Consider the following 23,919-nt stretch of genomic DNA (forward strand, 5'->3'; position numbering starts at 1 on the left):
AATAGGCCACGCGAAAGAGGAACACTCACCTACAGAGTGGGGAGAGAATAAAAAGAGGAGAAACGAAAATGAGAGGCGCACGCAAATAAAATTTGGTTATTGTTAAAACAAAAAGAAGAGAAGGGAAGAAGAGGGAAAAGAGACTGAAGAGAAATTATTATGCGTGTGCGACGTCAACGCTTTGTACGCGCATGTATGTGCAACGAAGAGAGAGAAAGGGAGAGAGAAATGTATGGTTAGAAAGTAGGGGATGTGGAAGCAGGAGTGAAATGGAGAGAGGGGAGGGAGAGAGAGTGAGCAGGGCGAGGGAGGGCGAGAGGACGCAAAGGGGTGGAAAGCGGGGAACCCAGTGACCATGCGCCTTGCCGGCAGCTGGGGGCTTCTGGATCTTTTCGAGGATCAAGAAGAGGACGTCGAAGAAGCACGGGAGACGCAGACGGTGGTGGGCAGAGAGAGCGACGGCTCCAGGCCGGCACGAACGAGGTGAGATGCGCCCTAATCGCTCTCAATCGTCCGTGCAGTATCTACCGGGGTGCCCCGACACTCCTCGTCAGCCGGGTCGCAACGGCCTCGACGGCTAGCAACGATAGCGGCGAGGGACAGGACCGGAGAACGCTCGCTCCGGCCGAACCGACCGATCTCAGTGAGTATCCTCTTTACAAACTCAAATTGTAAATGTGGAACGACGAACGACGCGTCAGTAAACATATTCACACGTAGATCCGCGTTGATAACTCGGGAATATCAGTAGAGCGACGCGTGATGATAACGTAATTTCGCTCTATTTATTTCCTTGCGAACGCGAACGCGAACCGCCTGTGAGCGCGTGACGCGCCACGTAAACTTAATCGTAAGAAATACGATGGCATTTTACGGTCCGTGCCGCGATTTATTGGCTGAAGTATCCTTATACGCTCGATTCGTATAGCCGTCGGCGCTTTATCACTAAACATAGCGCGCCGGCAAGCGCGAAAGAGTTACCGTGTTCTCGCTTTAAACTTCGTGGATATAGGAAGAACAAAGATTTTTTTTTTTAATAAATAAATGTTTGGAAGATAATTTTGTTTCATCAGGTTCGAAACTGTGTTCGTATTATCTCGTTTATCGCATAATGCGGTCTAATTATCATGAAACGGTAAAAGGCGGAGATTTAATTGGCTACATAAACGAGTTAGCTTGCTGTTAAATGTTTCATTAATAATTCATACACTGCGATTCATACGGGTTTAAGTAATGTGTTCGATAACCATCGTACTTAACCGAATTGCATTAATTAATACAAATTATTAATTATTATTCATAAATTATATATCTGTGTTCGCATGATGTCATTGCTCTTCGATAATAAACTGTCGTCACAAGGTATCAATAATATTCTAATTCAGCTACATACAATTAATAATATTCCTGCCTTACGAGTTAAAGAAAAAAAAATTTGATTTTCGCCACCAAATACCATAGTTTCAAAGAAGCAAAACGTTAAAGTATTTCTCCATACAATGTCCACACAGCGAAAAATTAAGTAATATCACTAAACATTGCGTTACATCCTACGTTATATTCCATTTAATTGACATCTTCAATTAAGCTTCAATTAAGCAATCGTTTAATCGACGACATTGAAAATTTCCAATTTTAAAAAAGATAAACTAGAATTGATTGTACCCTCTCCTTATACGTACATCGATGTGACAGATGTCAGTGTCACACCGTCGGGTTATCTATGACCACTACATCAGCGTGTAGTGTGTCCGCCGTATTATTCGCCTGCCAGATACGTTTACGGAATCTTTAGACTCTCGTTGACACGTCACCGAGGTGACCGGGGGACGGCTTCTGGTGTCCCTTAGTCGCATAACACCGGATTTCCCGATCGTGATCCGCGGCTATAGAACAAACGCCCTCATTTCCACGTGTCATCCGCAGTCTCTGGCGCCAATCTTCCTCGCGGTGAGTTCGCGCGTCAAAGTACGAGTCGGATCGAGAGGGTTGGCGCAAAAGATGAATTGCACAAGACACGAGTTCTCGCGCGATTTCCAGAGAACCCACAGTCCTCCCCAGAGAACTGCTCTTTCTCTCGACTTTGTCACTTGAGAATCTTTTCGATGCGTCTCTCGTCTTAAAACACGAAATTGAATGTTAAATTTTGACTTGAACAAAAAATCGTGAATCACAAACTTACATTGTGTGATTATTATTTGATGACGAGTTTAGAAGAATGAAAAAAAGAGGCAGTCTGAATAGTTGGAGTAGAACATGGTAAACGCGAAACGAGAAGACGATACTATCATCCCTATCGTCTCTCGTTGTCGCCCGGCTTCTGACACAGGGGCAAGCTAGCGAGAGGGTTGGGACTTCAACCTCGTAAGGTTAATAGAGTGATCGGTAACAAGGTTATAAAGCAATCTGCATAACCCTGTCCAGTACTTTACCCGACCTACGGGTTTCACGTTACTGCGAGCGGTGTCGTAATTACCGTCTCTAATGCGATTACCGGATCGACAAGACCGACAACCGAGGGACTCTGTGAGATCTTTTTCCGGTTTTTAATTATCTCATTTTTTTTCCTTCATAATTACTTTTCTCTTTCTCGTAAATCTCAGTAAAATCTTTAATAAGATATGAACTAGGAAGCAAGGTTAACGTACACGTCTTTCCGACATTGAGATCACTCGTCAAGGACGAATTTTCAAAGTTAGAAAAAAATAATTTGATTTTTTTTTTGGTTTAATTATATTCTCTTCAATTCTAAATTCTTAACAATTAAACAACGCAGAAAAAAGTGAAAGAAGTTAAAAATACTGTTACATGTATTTGTTTTTTCTTTGTCTCATCGTCAACGATAGTGGAATTTGAAAATGCGAGTGTTCCTGAAGAGATTAAATCTGTACAATTTAATTTCGAAGAGAATCAAGTATGAAAATTGATAAGAGATATTTTTTAACTTTTTCTTTTTTTTTTTTAACTAGTATCTATGCAAAATGTATCATGGCTTATTCGCGATTCGTCTAACTGGCAGAGGCGTGTTAAGAACCGATAGGATAGCGGTAAATTCATTTACGCACGATCGAAGACGTAATTTTATTTCCTGGGCCCCGTCTCTGACCTCGTCTCGTCTGAAGTCTCGTTTCACGGCTATCCGAGTTTGATTTACATCCGATCCCTCCCTCGTAGTCGCATTTCGATACGCGGCGGAAGAAGGGTAACGCATTGCCTGGACTCGAATCGTCTCTAACTTTGCGAACAACCAGGCGCGTGCTAAATTGAAATTTATCTATGAAACGATACGAGGCATCGGCAACGCCGACACTTATTAAGCAGGCCGTTTCAACAACAATCAAATGTGACTTGTATAAAAATCAATTGCTATTTTTTGGCTAATTTTTGCCTTATTTCCGATTTTTTTGCTTCAGCCGATTCGCTAAAAACAATGGCTGAGCTAGCATAGAATTAAAGTCAGCATAGCCATAAAGAAAAAAAAATAGGAAATTAAAAAACAAATACGTATTTTTGTAGTGCTACTAAATTCTTAATTAATGAACAAAAAATATAATAATTAATTTTTATGTAAGTCGCATTCAATTGCTGAAATGATTGTGCCAGCTTAAATGTACAATACCGTCGCAAACGAGCGTACGCAAACGCGCCTCTTTCGCACGCGAGTTATATCTCTTTGATTTTCAACTCTCAGAGAGTTGTATTGCTGGTTAATAACTTTACAGGTATTTTTCGTTTTTTTTTTTCAAATTTTCTAACGTGGATATTGTTTCATACAAAATAACGCTGCAGGACAGCATTACGATTTGGAGAATATATTCCTTGTGAAAAATGAGAGCTTGGCATCAACATTTGATTTTATTATGCAATACGATTTCATTAAACTGTTGAAATACGTCGAACGATCTATCCCAATCGGCTATATTGAACGCTTCGATTGTTTCTTTACAAAAGAAAGCTTCCTTGAGAAATTCTAGCCAGTGGAAACACACGGAAGCGTGCCTAGTGTATAAAAGTGTTTTTCACTCAAAGAGTCAACACTATTCTAGAATATAGTACATTCTGGCAAATGAGATTACTTTATTAAGCTGATTAAATTCGATTTTCTTCTTCTACTTCATCATTCTACATTTTGCAAGCGATATCCAAAATAAATTCACATTTTGTGATAAAACTTATTTGTATTATAATTTAAATTGTGCCAAAACTTATATTAAGATCCATGTTCCTTTCCTCAATATCAATTTTAAGATATGCCAATAAGATGATGCTAGCAAAAATATAAAAATTCGAGTGTATAATTGTGCTTTTATTTTTTAACTGCTACATCTAAATTTTATACAAATTATTTATTAGATAATTGTCTTATTATTTATTATTATGTCTGTTTCAATAAAGTACAATAAAAAACAATGCACAATGAGTCGTGTCAAAAAAAGTTAAGCTACTTATCGCGGATTAAAATAAATTAAGAAACAAATATTACATTTAATCCCCTTACATCAATATGTAATCCTGTATAATAATTATATACAGAGTGTCCCAAAAATCTTTCAAGGCTGCTAATTCTTTTAATAATTTTGAGTAGATGTAGATTAGAAATTTAGATATTATTTTTCGCCACAAAATTATTTAATTTTTCACTCTAGTTTTTACAATAAGACTTGATTCGATCGTCGATAAGAAATACTACGTTAAAATAAACCTTCATAATAATTTTAAGATTAAAATATTATTATCCACTGACACATTTAAAGTTCAATTTTATAATCGTTGAAAGTAAAAAATAATTGGTACATTTATTAATAAACTAACAGCAGTTTTCGTCATTCCGCTTACGATTTATCCGACAGAAGAGTAATTCTCTGTTTTAGAGCATCCTATATAAAGCATCAGTCTCTACTTAATGAACCTCTCACCTTATAAAGATTTCTTCATATCTCATGCATCTCTAATTAACAGGTGGTGCCATTGTTACAATCCGGCGGACAGTCCGCCGCGAGAGAGCTGCCGAGATGTGCGTGGAGTATCGTTGTTAAAACGTGCGTAACGTGCGACTCTGCCTAATGTGTCGGAAAAAAATTCAGTTCACCGCGATAGCGACGATGTAAGTAGATCATGATCTGAGATACTGCGCTATTATAAACGAGCGACGCTCATTTCATTAACGCGCGGGTGACGAAAAAATATATTCCGTATGTCGTCGTAAAACCGTACGTTGTCTTCCACGGGGACGGATCCACGTTAATGTACTCGAGTTAACTTTGTGTGTAAAGTTTGAGATATTCGGGGGTATCGGGGAGAGGGGAAGAGGGCCACGCGTAGTGCGACGATCGGACCGACGGCAACGACGGAACTTCGTAATACATGATTTTATACGGAGATATAACACGGTTTCGCTACGAGACATAACTCGCTTATCATGCAATATCGCGCGACAAAGGGAGAAGCCAGAACATCTACTGTCTTCGGCATAATTGCTCCGGATTACGATATAGCGTCAATGAGGTGCGGCAAAGAGAGTGTGTCAACGGGATTACCGTGAGCGCCGTCGTGCAAATGTGCGTGTAACACGCAGAAAAAACCTGCGAGTGTCTGAAGATTAAATATTGAAAATGAAATTTTCCGTCACCGACAATTCGATTGTTGCTAATCAAGACTGCGAAGCCGGGAGCGATATGCTGCGCGGTTCTAGATATCGAAGAATTTTTTTTTCTAGAGAGAGCGAGAAAAATTTATGAAGAGAGAAACGAGAGATGTCGACTAAAAATAAATGCGAGATTTTATCTCGTGTACACGTAACCACGGACAACATTAAAGATACCCAAATCTCTACCTAGTGGTTCGGTCGTTGACCTACTTGTTGAGACCCAAAGCAACAGTTTGCCCTTTAAGCTATCTGCATCCCTTTCCATTCACATCTCCGGTCTCTTCTTTCAAAGCCTCTTGTCGATCGATTTCCATGAATTTTCCTATTCGTAATTAATCGACTACTGTCTCTACTATCTTCTCCTCTCGCAGAAATTTTATTTGAAAACCAAAATTATACACCGAAAAAAGAAAATGGTTGCAAATATCATAATTATAATTTTTAATCATTTTTTTTATACCAACTATATAGTTGTTTTAAAGCAGGCAGGCAAATTATAACTATTAGTTATTATTACTACATAAATAGTTATATTCATTATAATTGTGATTACGCTTACCACATAGAAATGTCATTTTTACTTTCAATCTATTTCTTGCTATTTTGCTATATTAATATTTGAAATCATCATAATTTGCAGCAAAATTTTTTCATAGTAAGTAGAATTATAAATACAAAGTTATTATTACTGACATTGTAGCAGTAATAACTATAAAAATGGAACTCGTCATTATAATTATCTTACCATACAATTATAATCACAAATATCGAACACTTTTCGGTGTATTATTACCCAAAAGTTCTCAAAATATGTCACGTATTAAAAATCATAAAATATTTTTAACGGAGAAAAAAATATATGTATAAAAATATAAAAATTTTCTCTATTATATCTATATATACAAACGTTATTAATCAATATTGGACAATAGGAATAATAGCAAATAAAAAATTAAGAGAATCCTGCAAACGACTCATATTAATTCAAAGAAGATCGATTCCACGTTTATCAAAGAATCTGTGAATAATACAGTCGAGAAGTAAAAGCGGTACACCCGGTACAACGAGACATAGCAACCAGAACTAATTGGTTCTTAAAGTAGGAACTAACCCTACGTAGAGCGCAACTTCGTCTGCGGAACGGCGAAGAGGAACTTAAAGGACTGCTTCCCTTCCATTGCTCATTGTTGCCGATAACTCTGCCATTACATTTACAAGGATCAACCTAGCATTTACAATTTGGAGTAGATATAATAATTAAGAAAATGTAGGAAGATGCAAAAGTTTTTAAGAAGACACATCAATCTTCCGCAGCAAAAACATATACGTTAAATAAAGTTGTATCAAAAACTTTCAACATGATGAAATATTGATTAATTTTATTTCCATTGTTTCAAGTAATTTTTATACTTTCAAACAGATTTTGCTTTCAGTAATTCATTTTTAATCGGCAACCACATACATAAAACCTTCCGTAGGATCATTAATTAAAAAAAGAGAACATTATTTAACGAAAAATTAGCACGTTGAGTAATTAATATCGCACTCGAATAGCGGACACTCGCGACCGCGAACAATCTCTCTAGTGGTCGCCGCATCAGAAGTCCGCGACAATCCTTCTGTCGCGGTTGCGACCATTCACGCAAAAATAAGTTCTATTTCGGAGCGTGTTTCTGCGAAACGATGGGATTTCCTTTATTATATGTGAGAAATTCTGGCGACCGCGCGCGCACCCCCGCGCGCGATTCGCACGCGGGAAACGGCCGGCTACGCAGAGTGGTCACGTTTTACAATAAATCCCGCGCACTGACGGCCGACACGACTTTTCTATTAGCTCAAACGACGAAAACTTTGGTCAGTTGATCTCGTGTATGAGGTGCGATAGCGTAATCTCCCCCGTATCGCGTATACGGGAGCCTCGCACCAGCGCGCAGCGCGCACCCCGTACGCGAATCGACGACGTAACGAGCGTCGATGAGTCGGCAGATCCCCGCGACCACTTCATCAACTCCGCCGGGTTGCCAGAGAGCTGCTGTCAATCGCAAAACGATCACCCCGTCATACCCTTTCAACGACTCGTATCGCCTGTCAACCGCCTCTCCAAAATCTCGGCACCCATACTGTCGGCTTTACGTAAGCGCTGGCAAACGCTTCATCCAAAATTCTCATCTCGCGCTTGCGATTATGTGCGATTACCTACCTTAGGCTTATTAGATAATATCGCAAAATATTATTTATAATTTAATCAATTTTATTTATTAAACTTGGTACAACAGTTATTTCTAATAAGAGCAATATATTCCCTTTACAATTGTAACAATTTCAAGGTTTCATACGTTCTTTTTCTTGGGAAATTTTTCGAATGAAAAAAATACATTTCCTTATTTAAAACCAGTAATAATTTTACAAACAAGCTAATAATATTATTAAAATTAATTAAATCGTTTCTCTAAATTAAGAAGTCTGATTATCTTGAATAAAAAAATAATCTAACAGTAAATATTTTCTAGAATTAAAAAAAAAATTATTGATTAAAAATTATTTTTCCACTTACATAAATATTTTAATTAAGAAATTTTTTAATTGATTGCAAATAAATAAGCTGTTAAGACCAACCGAGTAAATAATTCTTGTGTTAAGTAAACTTTTTTGTTTCAAGATATTTTTTCTCTCAAAGTGTGAACAAAATTAAAAAAAAAAAAAAACCAAAGTTTTTTAATCAGTAAACATTCAACAGAAGAGAGTGACGATCGCCTTGCAGATGCAAAAAGAGATTAAAACGAGCTTTTTATATAATCATTGCACTTTAGAAGAGCCAGCACATCCATCGCGCGGGAAGACGGGCGACAAATCGGCGGGCGGTCAGAGGAAAGAAAGAGAAAGAAAAAAAAAAGAAAAATCTCTACAGGAATGGGAGGCACACGACGTTAGATCGATCGAGGGATGTTTCCGATGGGAATAGCCAGCAGGTTATGGAGACGCTCAACGTTCAACATCCCATCGTACGAAAGCCCAGTACAAACAGAAGCGCGTCTTGCGGTCATTCTTTGTCGTAATTACCAAGAAGATAAGAGAAGGAGGAGAGAAGATTGCGGGGGGGGGGGGTGAAGGGTAGCGGAGAAAGGGAGGGAATCAGAAGGGAGTCAGTCATGGCGGAAGGTAGCGGAGCTTATAAGTGGCACGAGTGGGAAGCGGTCTTTCCCGAGAATAATGCGCGCGGACTCCGGGGAGTTGGCTTTCAGGAAAATGCTGATTGCTTCCCCGGCTCTCACGCTCCTTTTCCCTTCATACCAATTCTCCATCCGCCTATCCCTCTCCTGCTCCCTCCCCCCGGACTATCAATCTTCGACTTCGTCAGTGGCGGAGATGTATAACCCGCCCTTTGCGTATGCGTGCGTGCTTGCGTACATAGATCTCCGTGGCTTCTTCGGCCTGTTCGGTTCTTAAGCGACCCTTATCTCGCGGTACCAACCGCTTCGAGTTCTCTCCTCGTTTCGGGTCTCGGCAAAAATCACGCGGAACGCGGGAACGCGCTCATCGGTCTTATCATTCGATAATTCTTTCTACTTCGAGCGAGGTAAAGAGAAATGCGATTATTCATGGGACAGAGAGTGGCGATCCGAGAGCGTTCTCTCGTTTGAATCATATTTAAGTTAAATCAGAAGGGCGAGATAGACGGTGTCCGATAGAGACGTAGTACGGAATTGCGTTTCGATTCGCTTTGAAGCGAAATTCTTACGCAATGCTTCTTAATAAAAATAGGGTAAAGTACCGTGAACGCGCGTGACAGAGCGCTGAAAGTCGCAGTAGCCTTTGATGCCTGCCTTTTCAGAGGACGAGCGTGAAAATTAGGTGGACTAAAAGCGTGGGGTAACCGAGTTATTACGAATAAAAGAGAAGCGGGCATCGCGCGCGCGGAACGTGGCACGGAGGGGCAGGACGGCGGAGGCACTATTAAAAGCCTGTAATTAATGCGGTTAATTGTATTGCGCTAAACGAACGTCGAGTCGATAGCCAGTTCCAACGAGACGAAACGGAAGCGGGCTCTTTCTAGAAAACTTCGACAATTAAGACTGCTGTTCTTGATACAATCGCGCGAATGTCACACGTTATCGAAAGAAAAAGCTGACGCAAAGAGAAATCGCGAGCGACAGAAATAAACATTTTTAAAAGAATCTACATATATATCTCTGTAACATTTAAATATTTCGTTCATTAAAAAAAACAAAGGTATTGTATTATTATTTATATTATTTGTATCATAATATTATTATTCATATTATTTGTAATATAATATTATTTTCTGTCTTTCTTCCACGCGCGTAAAACTTTATAAAATCTATCTACTCCATAACACCATTGACTTTAGCGCTCAATTGAGTCTCTCTAAAGGAAAAGCAATCTTCTGGAAATATTATATGTACGGCTTATTTTTTACGTTAAACCTTCACTTATCTTTGAGATTAATGTCGTCGCACATGTGTATTCTCCCGAGTACTTAACTCGATACAAATTTGGTACAAGCTAGTATTACTCGGTGCAATTGGATTTGCCAGTATCATCTTTCCCTTCTAAGGAAAATAGTCCCTTGCTTTTTTATCTCATTAGAAATTTTTGTACAAGTAAATATAAAATAATAAATTATGTAAGCTTTTTATAACTGCTTCTTTTACCAATAAAAATTAATATATATAACAAAATTAATTGATTTTAGTCTTAACAAATTAAAATCGAAATTGCTAATAATTTTTTTGCATTATGCGTGCTAAAACAAATTTATTACACGTTAAAAAATGTGGATAATCAAATGGAACATTTTTCAAATCACCATTTATTTAATGAGTGAGTAAAAAATTAGATAGCAATAAATAATATTGAATAATATAGCAACAAATGATATAAACGGACATTAACCATGCGCAAAAAGATGAGATTGAATTTATTTCAAAACTAACCCCAAAGATAAGTGGATACAATTCGCGCAAATCGAAAGGAAATTACGAAGAAGTAAATCGCAAATTTTGACCACTTTCTACAATTGACAGTTTCCAGCGAAGTCGATTTTATCTTCTGTTAAGGCAGTAGCTCCTTTTCCGGCATTCAGACTATTTCCGTCCCATTCGAGAATTTCTTTCGGTGGAAAAGACTCAGACGATTTTGTTCCTGAATATTGCTAATGATATAGACAATGGCATTTTAACAAAAGAAACTATATTATCTAACACTATCTAATTGCCTTGTGAAACGTATCGTATTATGCTTGCTAACTTATTAACTTACTAATAGTTAATAGTTAAAAAAAAATAATATTTTATCTAATTATTAGTATTTTAGCAATAATCGTTATCTAAACCGTTTAGCGTCCACTTTCCAAACGACGTAATTGTTCGGAAAAAAATATCGTTTGTGTTTACATTGAGTGTTTACATTAATTAGGGTCCGCAGAGTGTCCAATAAAATACACGTCTTCTTTTTTTCGAAGCTGCACGAGAAATCGACAAGTGTAGTCGGTTTAACGGGAAGTTGATAGAAAAGTCTTCGAAGGTAAACGCGGTAAAGTATCAACGCAATACGGGACTCGATTGTTCGTCTTCGTGAAAGGATGACTCTCTTACGTCGGGATTCATTGACTTCTCGTAATTTCTATTTACCCACTTTAATCCCTGGCGAGATTAGAGCGCGACGAAAAATTCACGCAACGCGAAACGCAACAAAATTATATCGCGCGTCGATTATATTTCGAGTCTCTCACCGTCTGTTTTGCCAATGTTATAGAACATCAGAGAAAGGATAAAATTTGAGAATGGGAGGTACAGACTGGAGTGGTTTGTTGCAACGATGCCGGCAATCCCGGAGGCTCGTTCTCGTCATCGTCGCCATCGCACTGCTGCTGGATAACATGTTGCTGACGACCGTAGGTAAGTACCTTTCCCGGACTATAACATTTCCCCTTATTATATTATATGTATAATTAATTCCGACCTTTCGTATTAGCACAATTTTGATATGTCATTAATCACTGCTAATTAGTTACGTCAACCCTTTTAACATCACACAACTAGATATTTGTGCGATCTTTGTCTTAGTTAATTGTTCTCTTTTGTATCAATTGTATTGACAAACTTTTATTAATTTTAACGTATTATAGAAAATTTCAGCTGCTCTCGTTTCTTCTGGCATTTTCCTTTTTCGAGTTTTAGGTTTTAAAGTGGCCTCTTTAAGCCATAACTTTAAGTTCTAGTAGGTCAAGCATTCAGAATCATTAACTTCATTACCTTTTCCTGAACCATGGTCTTTCATGTAGTTCGTTATATGAGAACTTTGTTGGCGGACTTTAAAAAAGATTATAATATTCTACTCCAACTATCCGATTGCATAAAGTGTAAAAAAGGGAAGCTATTCTACTGAAAATATTACAATTAATATCTTAAATAAATTATTGAGTATGCATGTGTAAGTATACAATCAATTTACGAAATAAAAACAAAATCGTAGAATTTTTATTAATTACGAATATAATATTTACAGAGACACTAGTAAATATATGTTTCGTCTATTTTTAGATTTAATGCTACTCTGACAACGAAAAAAATGGATGATTCACAGTATTTTTAATTTTTTTTGGTTCCTATTTATTATGTTTAATTAATATGAATTTAAATTAAATAAAAATTTAATTGAACAAAAATATAAATCTCTTTTTTTCTTACTTTAAAAAAACCTTTTCGTCCCTAAAAAAATTTAATCTATATTATTACGCGATTGTTACGTATTCCTTCTTTTAAGTTTTTTATACCCTTACTACCATCCCCTTTCTCGAATTTTATCGACGGCCACCGTTCTTCTCGGTCCGCGAACTTATGTTTAATTCAGAAAACGTTCGTTTATCGCACTGGACCGGAATGTCGAAAGAACGTATGGACTTTTGTGTATCGTGCCGCCAATCCGGATAAGTGGTCATGCATTTATGCAGCGTGAATTGTCCCGTAACAAATACACGACCTACAAACGTCGTCACGCTTGTCGAACAAATCGTGAAATCCACTTCCAATCGTTGTAAATAAATTGTTTTTAATTAATTACGTGTCTTTGCGCACATATATAATTACATTAATAAATAAAATAAAGCCTTTATTTATACTTATAAATCTTACTTTGATAAATTCAACTTTGAAAACCTTTGCAAATAAATAAATTTTTAATAATTTAAAAATTGTTAAATCTTAAATTATGATAACAAATTAAAAAAAAACTATTCGAGGTAAAAACGTAACAAAAAAAAAGAGGTTTGGAGGTGCTGGGATTTGAACCCAGGACTTTCAGCATGCGAAGCAGACACTCTACCACTGAGTTACACCCCCGATTGATAACAGGATCCTTCAAAGTGCTCTAGACTATGAACTGCTCTACCTTTACTACTTTTTACAAATTAGATATCGCATAGAGTAAAAAAATCAGCAATTTTTTGATTCATCGTTTAATAAATTCCTAAATACCGCGATAGGTTATGTATAATCTTGGTAAAGATGTGTATATTACATGTATATATTGCTACTCTACCAGCTTATTGATTTTCTGATGCTTTGTTATCTTATTTTGCATAATGCATTTTGCATAAATTATATATCAAAATCATTGTCCCACGTAAATTCTTGCAGTTCCAATAATACCGGAATTTCTCTATGATATCAAACATCCTAATGCAACATTAAGCGAGCATCTAGAAGGAGGCGCACATCATCAAACTACGGTCGTCACCACCACGTCATCAGCTACAACTACACCAGCAACGTCAAAATGCACTTGTGCTCCAAACACATCGGTCGCATCCTCATTGGAATTTTTACATGCTACAACTCCTCCTATGAATCTATCGGGTAAAGCGCGCCTCGTCGCATCATTTCTCATTGCAAATGGATAAATAACAAGATATTTCTGATAATAAGGTGGACATTAACTTAATACATAAAAAAAACTATATTTTTAGAAAGAGAAGGGAATACTTTTTTATGGACGAAGAAGAGAAGAGCAAAAGATTTTTCTATTCAACTATAAAATTTACGCGCTCGACAACGCAAACGCTTCGCTGATTTATCTTTTCATTTTAGAAATTACCGCAGCCAATCTCACATCGCCGGAATCGAAAGAAAAGGAACAGAGACATCGGGAATTACTGGAAGAGACCGTAGCAGTAGGAATGATGTTCGCTTCCAAAGCTTTTGTTCAATTGTTAGCTAACCCCATAGTTGGGCCACTGACCCATAAGTAAGCTTTGCACTTGTTCAAAATTCGTCAGACTATTTTTTGTTTGAAATATATTAGATTGATATGAGAGAGGCTCATCGTGTATTTGTTGCACCAAACTTGAGAGATGGCGCAGTTTCAAAAGAAATTTTTTATCAATCGAAAAAAATCACTATTGACTCGAATACACTTTTACTATCCAGAAAAATTCTTTTCGATCTCATTTTAAAACAATTTTTCTCTCCCTTTTTCTCTCTCTATCAAATTATTAATTTTGATTAAGAATTAAATAAAAAAAAATATAAAACTTTTCTTCTTAATCTAATACCGATACAGTACGATGTAACAAAGAATCTCGCACGCAAACTAATAATAATATTTAGGCTCAACTTTAAAATACATTATTCGCTTTTAGGATTGGATACAGCATACCTATGTTTACCGGATTCATTATCATGTTCCTATCCACGCTGATTTTTGCTTTCGGACGAAGCTACGGTATACTTTTCCTAGCGCGAGCTCTTCAGGGTATCGGTTCATCGTGCTCTAGCGTCTCCGGTAAAAGCTCATTTGCATTAGCTCATATTTTGATACTTAGTGTTTACAAATGGCAATTTTATTAAATAATCAAAAGAGAAAAACAAACTAAATAAAAAGTACATAAAATTATAAAATAAACAATAAAAAGTTATACACTTGTTACTTTATTATTTGAAATAGTAGAAAGTTTCTATTGTATGTGTGAAGGCCATTTCGCGCAATTCTACACAAGCATCGGTGGTTCAGTGGTAGAATGCTCGCCTGCCACGCGGGCGGCCCGGGTTCGATTCCCGGCCGATGCAAAAAATTTATTTTGTTTTTATATTTTTTGTTTTTGCAAAATTCTTCAAAGCAATCTTACACAAAATTTTTAAATCCTTATTTTTTTTATTAAATTGGGTATTTAAATCTCATTGCAAAAATAAAAAATAAAAACATACCTGCTTAAAAAAACGAAGTCGCGACGACGAAGCGCGCGAATTAAATTACATGAACAATTAATAAAATAAAATTCAAAAAGATTGCATCGGCCGGGAATCGAACCCGGGCCGCCCGCGTGGCAGGCGAGCATTCTACCACTGAACCACCGATGCTGTTGCAACACACAGCCTCTTACTCTCATGACATAGTACATGGCCGTAACACTTCGTCATATACAATGTTCCGATAGGTATGGGTATGTTGGCGGAGAGATATCAGGATGACAAAGAACGCGGTAACGCGATGGGCATCGCGCTGGGCGGACTGGCCCTTGGCGTCCTTATCGGCCCTCCATTCGGCGGAGTAATGTACGAATTTGTAGGAAAATCCGCCCCGTTTTTAGTCCTTTCCGCGTTAGCTCTTGGCGATGGACGTGAGTACAAGTATTTGCAGTAAGAAACAATTATCGCGCGTAATTAATAAATAATTCATAATTTTTATTTTTATTTACAGTTTAGAAATATTTTCTGACGAATGTGACGTTTTTGCTTGCGTGATATTCTCAATATTGATCGCTTATATTGTCGCGTTGAAAAATAAAAATTCTTTCTAATTTAATATTTCGTAATAATCAATAATTCTTTGGAAATCCCTCAAGTATTGCAGCTTCTGATGCTCCAACCGTCGGTTGTGTACACGGAAGCGGAGCCGCCGTCGTTAAAGTCTCTTATCACCGACCCCTATATCATTTTAGCAGCTGGTAGGAACAATATATCTGATCATATATAAAATAACGTTTCGCACTTCGAGCAATAGAGATGTATAAGAATCACCGACGTTCCAGGCGCGATAACGTTCGCAAATATGGGTATCGCTATGCTGGAACCGAGCTTACCTATCTGGATGATGGACACGATGGGCGCGAGCCGCTGGAAACAAGGGGCCACGTTTTTACCTGCGAGCATCAGTTACTTGATTGGAACGAATCTTTTCGGACCGCTCGGACATAAAATGGGCAGGTCAGACCCCATCAGCTGGACTTCCCTCAAATATAAATAAATTTTCTCGCCAAAAAGATCTTAATTATCTTTTAAACTCGTCAAATCTCGAACTATACGTTGCCGGGAATGCTTAATTGATATCCGACTTTTAATCTGAAGGTCTAGGATTCTCAAGTCTCTATTCCAGTATTTTTTTTGTTTTTTTTTTTTGTAAGATGCCCGGCGTCTTTATCGCGATATGCGCTTGTTACAGATGGCTAGCTTCCCTGATAGGACTCGTCGTTATTGGTATCTGCTTGATGTGCGTAAGTACGCTTATATCTCTACCATCAAAGAGAGTGAAATAGCTATCACTTAACGCCACACTTGTGTCTACACTATCGTGTCTATTGACGGAATTTCGTAACGAGTTGATTGATTTACATAATCGTAATAAGATTATATAAATCGTCCAAATTAAAAGTTGTTAGAGCTCCTCTGTCTACACTATCACGTATGGAACTTCGTGAGAATGTGATTTTTATATAATACGATAATCAGAATATTTACTCAAATTTTATAAAAAAATTTCCTAAGAATTCCCGGATTTTCGAGGAATTTTATTCAAAATTCCAGATAAGATTAGAGAATGTTTAAACGCGCAACTAAACTCTCGATATAACAAATACCTTGGATAATATATTTATAAGCCGTTCAAATTGAAAGTTGTTAAAACTTTGATAATGAATTAACCGCGTTAATTGGACCACAGTCTCGATTAAAGCTAATTAATCGCCGTATTTTTAATCTCTTTCGTAGATTCCGCTAGCGAGAAGTATCGATCACTTGATCGTACCGAACGCGGGACTGGGATTCGCAATCGGGATGGTGGACAGTTCGATGATGCCTGAATTGGGATATTTGGTTGACATAAGGCATTCCGCTGTTTACGGAAGTGTTTATGCCATCGGCGATGTAGCGTTCTGTCTTGGTTTTGCTATAGGTATGTAACTGGCTCACGCGTATCTTTCACATTTTATTTCCTTTCTTTTACTCGAAAAATGCACGCTCATGAAAACGATAAATCAATATTACTAAACACGCAAAATTAATTTAAGATTTTTAGTACTTTTTCCTTTTGTCTTTTCTCGTTTAGAACAATTAAATTCAAAAATTTTAATATAAAAATAATTACATGAAATATAGATACCTAATATCAAAATATTACAAATATATCAAATAAAATTTTAAACAAAATTCGTCCGCAAGATCTGGCATGAATTATAGATTGTCCAAAATAAATTCTAAAAATAAAAAAATAAAAATGACAAAAAAAATTTGCATCGGCCGGGAATCGAACCCGGGCCGCCCGCGTGGCAGGCGAGCATTCTACCACTGAACCACCGATGCGTATAAGAAAACCGATCCTTTTATTTGACTAACATCTAATATTGTTTAGAGATGTGCCAATAATACAAGATATAATTATAATATACTTAATGTGGGATATAAATGAAATAAAAATTATTTTCTAAATAAACTATTCCTTGTTTTCATAGGTCCAGCTTTGAGCGGAACTTTGGTCAACAGCATAGGTTTCGAATGGATGCTCTTTGGCATAGCTATATTAAATTTCATTTACGCACCTCTCATGTATTTCCTAAGGGCGCCGCCGACGAAGGAAGAGAAAAAGGTAAAATTATGCTACACTATTTTTTTCCATGAAGTTCACTTCGAAGAACTTCTCGTTAAATCTCAATCGTGTTTTCGTGTTCAATTTCAGTCGTTAATAATTGGCGAAAAATCATCGGTGCGTTATGTTACCTACCAGAATGAGGAAGAGGACCAGTAAAAAAAAAAACAATAATTCTAAGCGTTCTCGATACAATCAGTTGTTTCACTTAAAACGCATGTTCTCTTTCCCTTTATGTCCCTAACATATAAAAAAAATAGAGATTGCATTGTTATGTTGATTTTTACGTATCTTAATATCCGTGATGATTTTCATCAACTGGAAGACAATAATATATTTTTCCCCCTTTATTTCCGCGTTCTCTATTTAGTACTAAAAAGTATTCGTGTTCTCTTGTTTTGATAAATGATAGGAAGCAACAAAATATCGACAATAAGCACAACTGTTGACATGCACTTGATAACATTTGGCAATATGTAAATGTAAAATTATTAGTAAACGAGTGAAGTTTGCCTAATGAGTAGTCGGCAATTTTGAAAAGAAAAAGACGAACAATATTTCAAAATAAATTCGAAGAAGTCGCACAACACCACACTTGGTAAAATCCGTAAAAGTTATATATTCTATAAACAGATCGCGCATCCTATAAACGCCTGAGAACTCGGGAGATTTCGCATTCGCGAATATTTACGGATAGAAGTAACGAGGGCTAAACACGTTGTGAAATGTCTTTCTGTGTATTCTGCATCATCGATATTATTGTTACACACATATCGTATGTAACAGGCGAGTAACGGTAGATTTAAAGCCTAAAGTAACGCAAAAGTCGCAGGAAAAAAACAAAAAAAAAAAAAAGCTTGTTATATCGTAGCATGCGATAGCAAGAGATATATACATAGATATATATATATTCGTTAGACGTGTTTCATAATATATACAATATATGAAAAAAAGAGCAGGCACACGATGCAAAAGTTACCCTTAAATGTGATGGCTTAAATTCAGGATGCATATTATATACAATGTCCATCGTAAAAATAAGTACATGGAAAAATAAAGGCACGATTATTCAGCGCGAATCAAAAGATACGTAATTAACGGTTACGATTGACCGAGATAGGATAACGCGTGTAAACGGGACGGGACGGGACGGGGGATACGAAATCGCGTGGTCGGTATATCGGTGCTCCCGGTGTATTTCCTTCGCGGCGGCAAATTGTACAAATTGGAATCCAATCCTTAACGTCTAGAAGAGCCGCCCGATTTGGTTTCCCTGAATGGCTGCAGGGAAACCGACGATAAGAACGGTCGGGTGTTTTAAAGGGTTCTTCGTAAATGCGGCCACGATCAAAACTTGCATTTTCGTCGCAAGAACGACACGCGACATTTTACGCGAAGTGCCCTGGCGCATACGATTTATCGAAACTCGCTCGCGATCTCATCGCAGTAGGTGAAACGAATGAGAATAAAACGTGAGAAAGAGGGAGAGAACGTTCGAGCTTGTTGCAAATCCCGGCGTTTCTCGATAAATTCTTCAAAATTAATTTCCGTTTTACGCCGATTATAACGCATGCACGAAAGAATGTATAGAGAATGCTGCGGGATTTGTTGGGATAGAGAATAATATCTAAACTTATATCAGAATAGAATAAAACAGAGTGTGTGTGTGTGTGTGTGTGGGTGAGAGAAAGCGTGAGTGAGTGAGTGAGAGAAAGAGAGAGAAAAAGTAAAATTTAAGATAGAGACGAGGTACGAAGCGTTCGCGGGATTTGCGAATTATATGATAAACTTTATGAGGATTCGCCGCGGGAAACTCTAGCTGCGATGATTTATTTGTCTCGCGGTACGGACAGATGGCAATTCTCGTGATCTGCTGACTGGATCCCGCGAAAATAGAACACGTTCGTAGAAGCAATATAGAAAGTAGCGTAGCAATATGTTATCCGTACGTGAACAACGTATTATCTAAATATGTACGAAATCTATACGTGTCTCTCTGTGTACGTGGTGTAATATCCGTGTAAACTTGAAAAAGAAAAATTGTCGTGTATTTATTACATATCGGCGTCTCGTTGCTCTTCGTATAAAACGTATATGAGAGAGAAAAAAGTATATACTTGTTGAGATCCTAAGCTACTAGAATCAACCATATTTGCCGAGGCAGTGATACAGTTCTCGATATAGCCACAAAAAAAATTAAAAAATAAAAAATAAAAAATTTAATTAGAACGTAGGACGTTTTGCTTATTGCCTAGAGTCGTTTTTATCTCCAATTGCAAGCGTATTGTTTAACAAGCTTTATCACGCCGTAAAAGTATAATATTATAGAAATATATAATAGGGATACAGTTAACTGAAACTTAGAGTCTTCATTAAACGGCGTGACGGCACGTTTCCTCGTTGCTGTCTCGTGCCAAATCTTGTTCGTGTAGTTAAACGAAGACGATATAAGCGGGGTCTGTGAGAGGCGCACATCCGAGATGAACGATTGCACGCGATTAATACGGTATTAGGCTACAGCTTTCCACTGCGGATTCCGAAACATACAAGGTGCGTGAGATTTCGCGCGCCTACTCCCGGTACGAAACGCGAGTCAATTCGATTCGCGAATTCCTTGCCAACGCTCGCCTCGTCGCCGTACATATATTTAAAAGATGTCTATAAAAATCCACATGGGAAAGGAGAGAGAGGCAGCAAAGTACAGGAGATGGAGAAAAACGGGGAAATGTAGAAATAATGTAAAAAAAAAAAGTATGCGAGACAAAAATATGACGATTTTTCGAGCCGAGCATAAATTCACATTAAATTTATAGTTTCCTCCTCGGTTCTCGATTAATTGTATTCTAATAATTTTTTATTTAGATTATAAATATTTCGTCTCGCCATGTATTTTAGCGCAATTGTTGTTATTACTGCTCTCGCTTTAATAATAGTAGTAATAATGGTGAGCAATAGTATCCTCTATTATCGCGATTCGATGTTATTATGATCTCGAGCTACTGTACCATATTGCATAACTATATCGCGCAATATATTTGACAGATCTTCCCCTTAAATGTAAATATAGTGAAACTAATGAACGTTGTCGCCACTGAGATACCTTAAAGGATGTTGTAACGCCGATTTCTTGTAATTTCGGTGGATCCTTATTTTGAATTTACTCTTATATTCGCAATGCCTCTGTGTATATGTGCGTGTATGCGTATGAGTAAGTGAGAGAGAAAGAGAGAGTTACACATTTGGTTATCATTATTTAAACAATTATTTTATACAAATTTATAGATGTGTGTACAAGAAAATTATTTCTCCACGTATGGCGTAAAAAAAATTAACACCTAAGCAGCATTGTTTAAAATACTGAAGTTAAAGACGAAGTGTGAGTGCACGTCAGATTTTACGACGAAAAGTCACTGAAGTCTACTCTGCGTTTCTTTATCAAATTTGGCCATACAAAGTATAAGTCTGTATATTATGATCATCATATCGTTAATCTCTTGCGTTGGAATTTAGTGAATAATTATATATTTAAATTACATATGTATGTTAATTTGTAGCGTAATACATTTGCTGATACAGAGATAACATATCAACCATAGACCATTTTCAGGAAAGCTTTAGGCTTGATAATTTAAACAATTGGACAATGATATTTTAAATCGCAAATATGCTGTTCCTCCATATACGGTATTCTTTAATCAAGTTTTTATTCGCATCTATTTTACGATAGAGGCAAATAAAAATTTGATTAAAATTCAGATGGTTGCAACGCACGTACAGTCGAAACTTTGTTAAATATTTACTTGTCAAACGTTATTACTTAATAAAACAAAAGAAAGACAGATTAAACTGATGTAAAAGCTTTGCCGAATCTGTCCAATAGATAAAATTGAAAGCACAATTTACAAAATTTTTAAATTTTCAAAATTTTTACTTATCAAAATAATCATTGACTTTCACATATTCCCTTTCCACTTCGATCAAGAAATAAATTTCTCAATTTTACTGGGCAATAATTTTATTCAAAATGTAATTTAACGAACGAATAATTATATGATGCGTAATTTGAAGTTATTACAAACGATCAAATGCGATTATTAATTAACAATTATTGCAACAGATCACTAATTTCAACGGAAGGAATTAAGTCTTTACAATAAATAATAATTTCAACAATACTCACAAGTCCGCTCGCTTCAGAGGAAAACAGCATCTTTGAGTAGTACGTCGAGGAAATAGCGCGAGCTGCATGGGAGTCGTTTCTTATCGGAGGAAGTACGCGACGATTATTATTACGATTATTTGTGTAAGTCTCTCATGTAACTAGCCAGTCCGTATCCCGACTCGGCCGTCACCGGGCCGAGGCTTTGTTGTACGAATTGCAGATGCAATCAACGTGACTGTGTTAATCGAAGCGAATCGCGTAAGGAAACGCGTGTCGCGCGCACTGGCGCTTCCTCGGTCGCGCGACGACACGTGCTTCCCGGCAAATGCATAATAACGTATACGATACCAGTCGCACACAATTATTACCTGACAAATGTATTGCAACTGAGATTGGCCGCCATTTCGCCATCGAGAAAGACAAGGCTATCGAGCCCCGTGTGCCAAAAGATTTCGCAAGGAATGAGCAGATTAAAGAATACTCAGAGCACTTTGGTATAATTATAATTTTTCAATCTTTCAATTCAAGAATAGGTAACTATTAGTTATGTTTGCTCCTATAATTTATATATTATAATTTATATATTAATTTTAATTAATCATACTTATACATTGTAGCCAATTTCTTTTTCTTTCGCAACGTTGCTTAGATTATACCAGTCTTATTTTAGAATAGAAAGAACTGAAGATGTTCTATATGCGAAATATAAACGATATTAATAATTGCAAATAATCAAGATAAACGTGTAAAATCCTAGTCAATTTAAGTTGTTTCTAATTTCGGAAATGCAAAATTTCATTTTTTAATTCGATAGGAAAATAAATAAAATCTATCTCAATTTCCTTTGATCTGCCTATTTTTTTGCAACAAGTGCGTAAAAGTGCACGAAGATGGCGAAAGGATAAAATTTCATAAAGATGATGCGTTCAAATTTCAAAAACGTGCGTTAAATTGAGAATTACAAGTATCGCCGTACGTTATTCGTAATGCCAGATCGACAACGATGCTTCCGCATTGGATATATTAAGAGGAAAGAAGATTAAAAAAAAAAGAAAACGAATTAGAGCGAATTATTCGTTGGCGGCTGCTATTGTGAACAGACAATAAGCAATGTGACAAAAAAATATGTGCAAAACCTTCCCCCGCATTCGATACGAAGGCTCGATCGATCGTTGCCCCGTTAGGCAATGACAATTAGGACGTTGGCGAATAACGATCGATATGATACATTGTTAAATAACGAAATCGAAATGGGTTTAAATCTCAATCTCATTAAGGACGAATTCCTCACTCTGTTTAGGAAGGTATTGGACGCCGCTTGTCTATGTATTATCGTTATACTATAGTTTCGGCAGCAGTAAAGTTTGTCGTAAAGTCACAGTCTGTAAGGTACCTATTTAACGTCGTACCGATATATAGTAGATATCTAACAAGCTGGTGTATGGGTCCGATTTTCATGCCTGCGTAATAATCAAGACAAAAGAAAAAAAAAAAAGAAGAGATTTAACGAGCCAACCTAGAGCGTATCCCTTATTTTTAGATATCGTTATATCGTGCGGTTAAATTTGCTGGGAAAGAAGATAGCATATGGTTGTGACCCTTCCTCGAGCAAAGAGGGCTAGGTAGATTAAACGGAGAGATAGGAGGACCGCACTTGTTTGTATATTTTTACGCGTTTATGTAACTAACGCCGGCCCCGAGAATCGCCAGATTTCGCTGCGAGATTGTACTTGAATTAATGCTTGTACGGGATACGTCACGCTATTGCAAGATTGTGCAAAACAACCTCTATATAAAGGCTAGGAAGGTTGCAGAATAAATACGGTTACGAGATACATTATATCATTGATGGTTCTCGACACGAATTAATGATAATTGAAAATATCGATAAAAATAACGTGTTGTAAACTATTTCATGTTTATTCCGACGTATATGTGTCTAACGTGTTTATGTGTACACGAGAAAATATGCTGTATATCGAATAAAAATAGATAAAAATAAATATATAAAAATAATTTCAGACTTACCGACACCGATGCGCAACGGCGGAGTTGAAACTGCATTAATCTGTAACATATAAATATGTACAAATTAAAAGAGTGCCCAAAGCAATCATTTTAAAAGATTATTATTAGACGCATTCAATTTTTTTATTCGTCTATTAAATATTTAATAAAAAAAAATTAAATTGTATTCACAGAGAAAAATCTTTTTTTAAATATAAATTCTCGT

General features: G+C 36.8%; 1 protein-coding gene and 4 non-coding genes across 7 annotated transcripts; 2 read left to right on the plus strand and 3 right to left on the minus strand.

Moving 5' to 3' along the window:
* The first annotated feature begins 394 nt into the window (after positions 1 to 394).
* Positions 395 to 23,685, plus strand: LOC105200330 (synaptic vesicular amine transporter). 3 transcript variants are annotated; one of them, XM_011167811.3, is made up of 13 exons: positions 396 to 643; positions 4,960 to 5,104; positions 11,423 to 11,565; positions 13,306 to 13,524; positions 13,756 to 13,912; positions 14,307 to 14,449; positions 15,102 to 15,284; positions 15,510 to 15,611; positions 15,696 to 15,870; positions 16,106 to 16,157; positions 16,651 to 16,834; positions 17,391 to 17,524; positions 17,615 to 17,683. In XM_011167811.3, exons 3-13 carry the CDS (start codon positions 11,451 to 11,453, stop codon positions 17,681 to 17,683), a joined length of 1,533 nt encoding a protein of 510 aa, XP_011166113.1. In that variant the 5' UTR covers positions 396 to 643; positions 4,960 to 5,104; positions 11,423 to 11,450. The 3 variants fall into 3 exon arrangements, with proteins under 3 accessions (XP_011166114.1, XP_011166113.1, XP_039304710.1); XM_011167812.3 differs by lacking the exon at positions 4,960 to 5,104 and having other exon boundaries at positions 395 to 643; XM_039448776.1 differs by lacking the exons at positions 396 to 643; positions 4,960 to 5,104 and having other exon boundaries at positions 17,615 to 23,685.
* Trnaa-cgc lies at positions 12,937 to 13,008 on the minus strand. The gene has a single exon. It is a non-coding gene; the product is annotated as a tRNA-Ala (tRNA).
* Positions 14,663 to 14,733, plus strand: Trnag-gcc. Its single transcript has one exon. It is a non-coding gene; the product is annotated as a tRNA-Gly (tRNA).
* On the minus strand, positions 14,954 to 15,024 carry Trnag-gcc. The gene has a single exon. It is a non-coding gene; the product is annotated as a tRNA-Gly (tRNA).
* Trnag-gcc lies at positions 17,171 to 17,241 on the minus strand. The gene has a single exon. It is a non-coding gene; the product is annotated as a tRNA-Gly (tRNA).
* Positions 23,686 to 23,919: the final 234 nt, after the last annotated feature.

The sequence above is a fragment of the Solenopsis invicta genome, chromosome 4 (assembly GCF_016802725.1).
Source record: "Solenopsis invicta isolate M01_SB chromosome 4, UNIL_Sinv_3.0, whole genome shotgun sequence".
NCBI classification, from domain to species: Eukaryota; Metazoa; Arthropoda; class Insecta; order Hymenoptera; family Formicidae; genus Solenopsis; species Solenopsis invicta.

Excerpts from the sequence above, each read along its gene's own strand:
- LOC105200330 (XM_011167812.3), top strand. The coding sequence starts at position 11,451 with ATGGGAGGTACAGACTGGAGTGGTTTGTTGCAACGATGCCGGCAATCC. Across the intron at positions 15,285-15,509 it reads GTTAGCTCTTGGCGATGGAC|TATTGCAGCTTCTGATGCTC; the intron begins GTGAGTACAAGT and ends AAATCCCTCAAG. Across the intron at positions 15,871-16,105 it reads CTCGGACATAAAATGGGCAG|ATGGCTAGCTTCCCTGATAG; the intron begins GTCAGACCCCAT and ends CGCTTGTTACAG.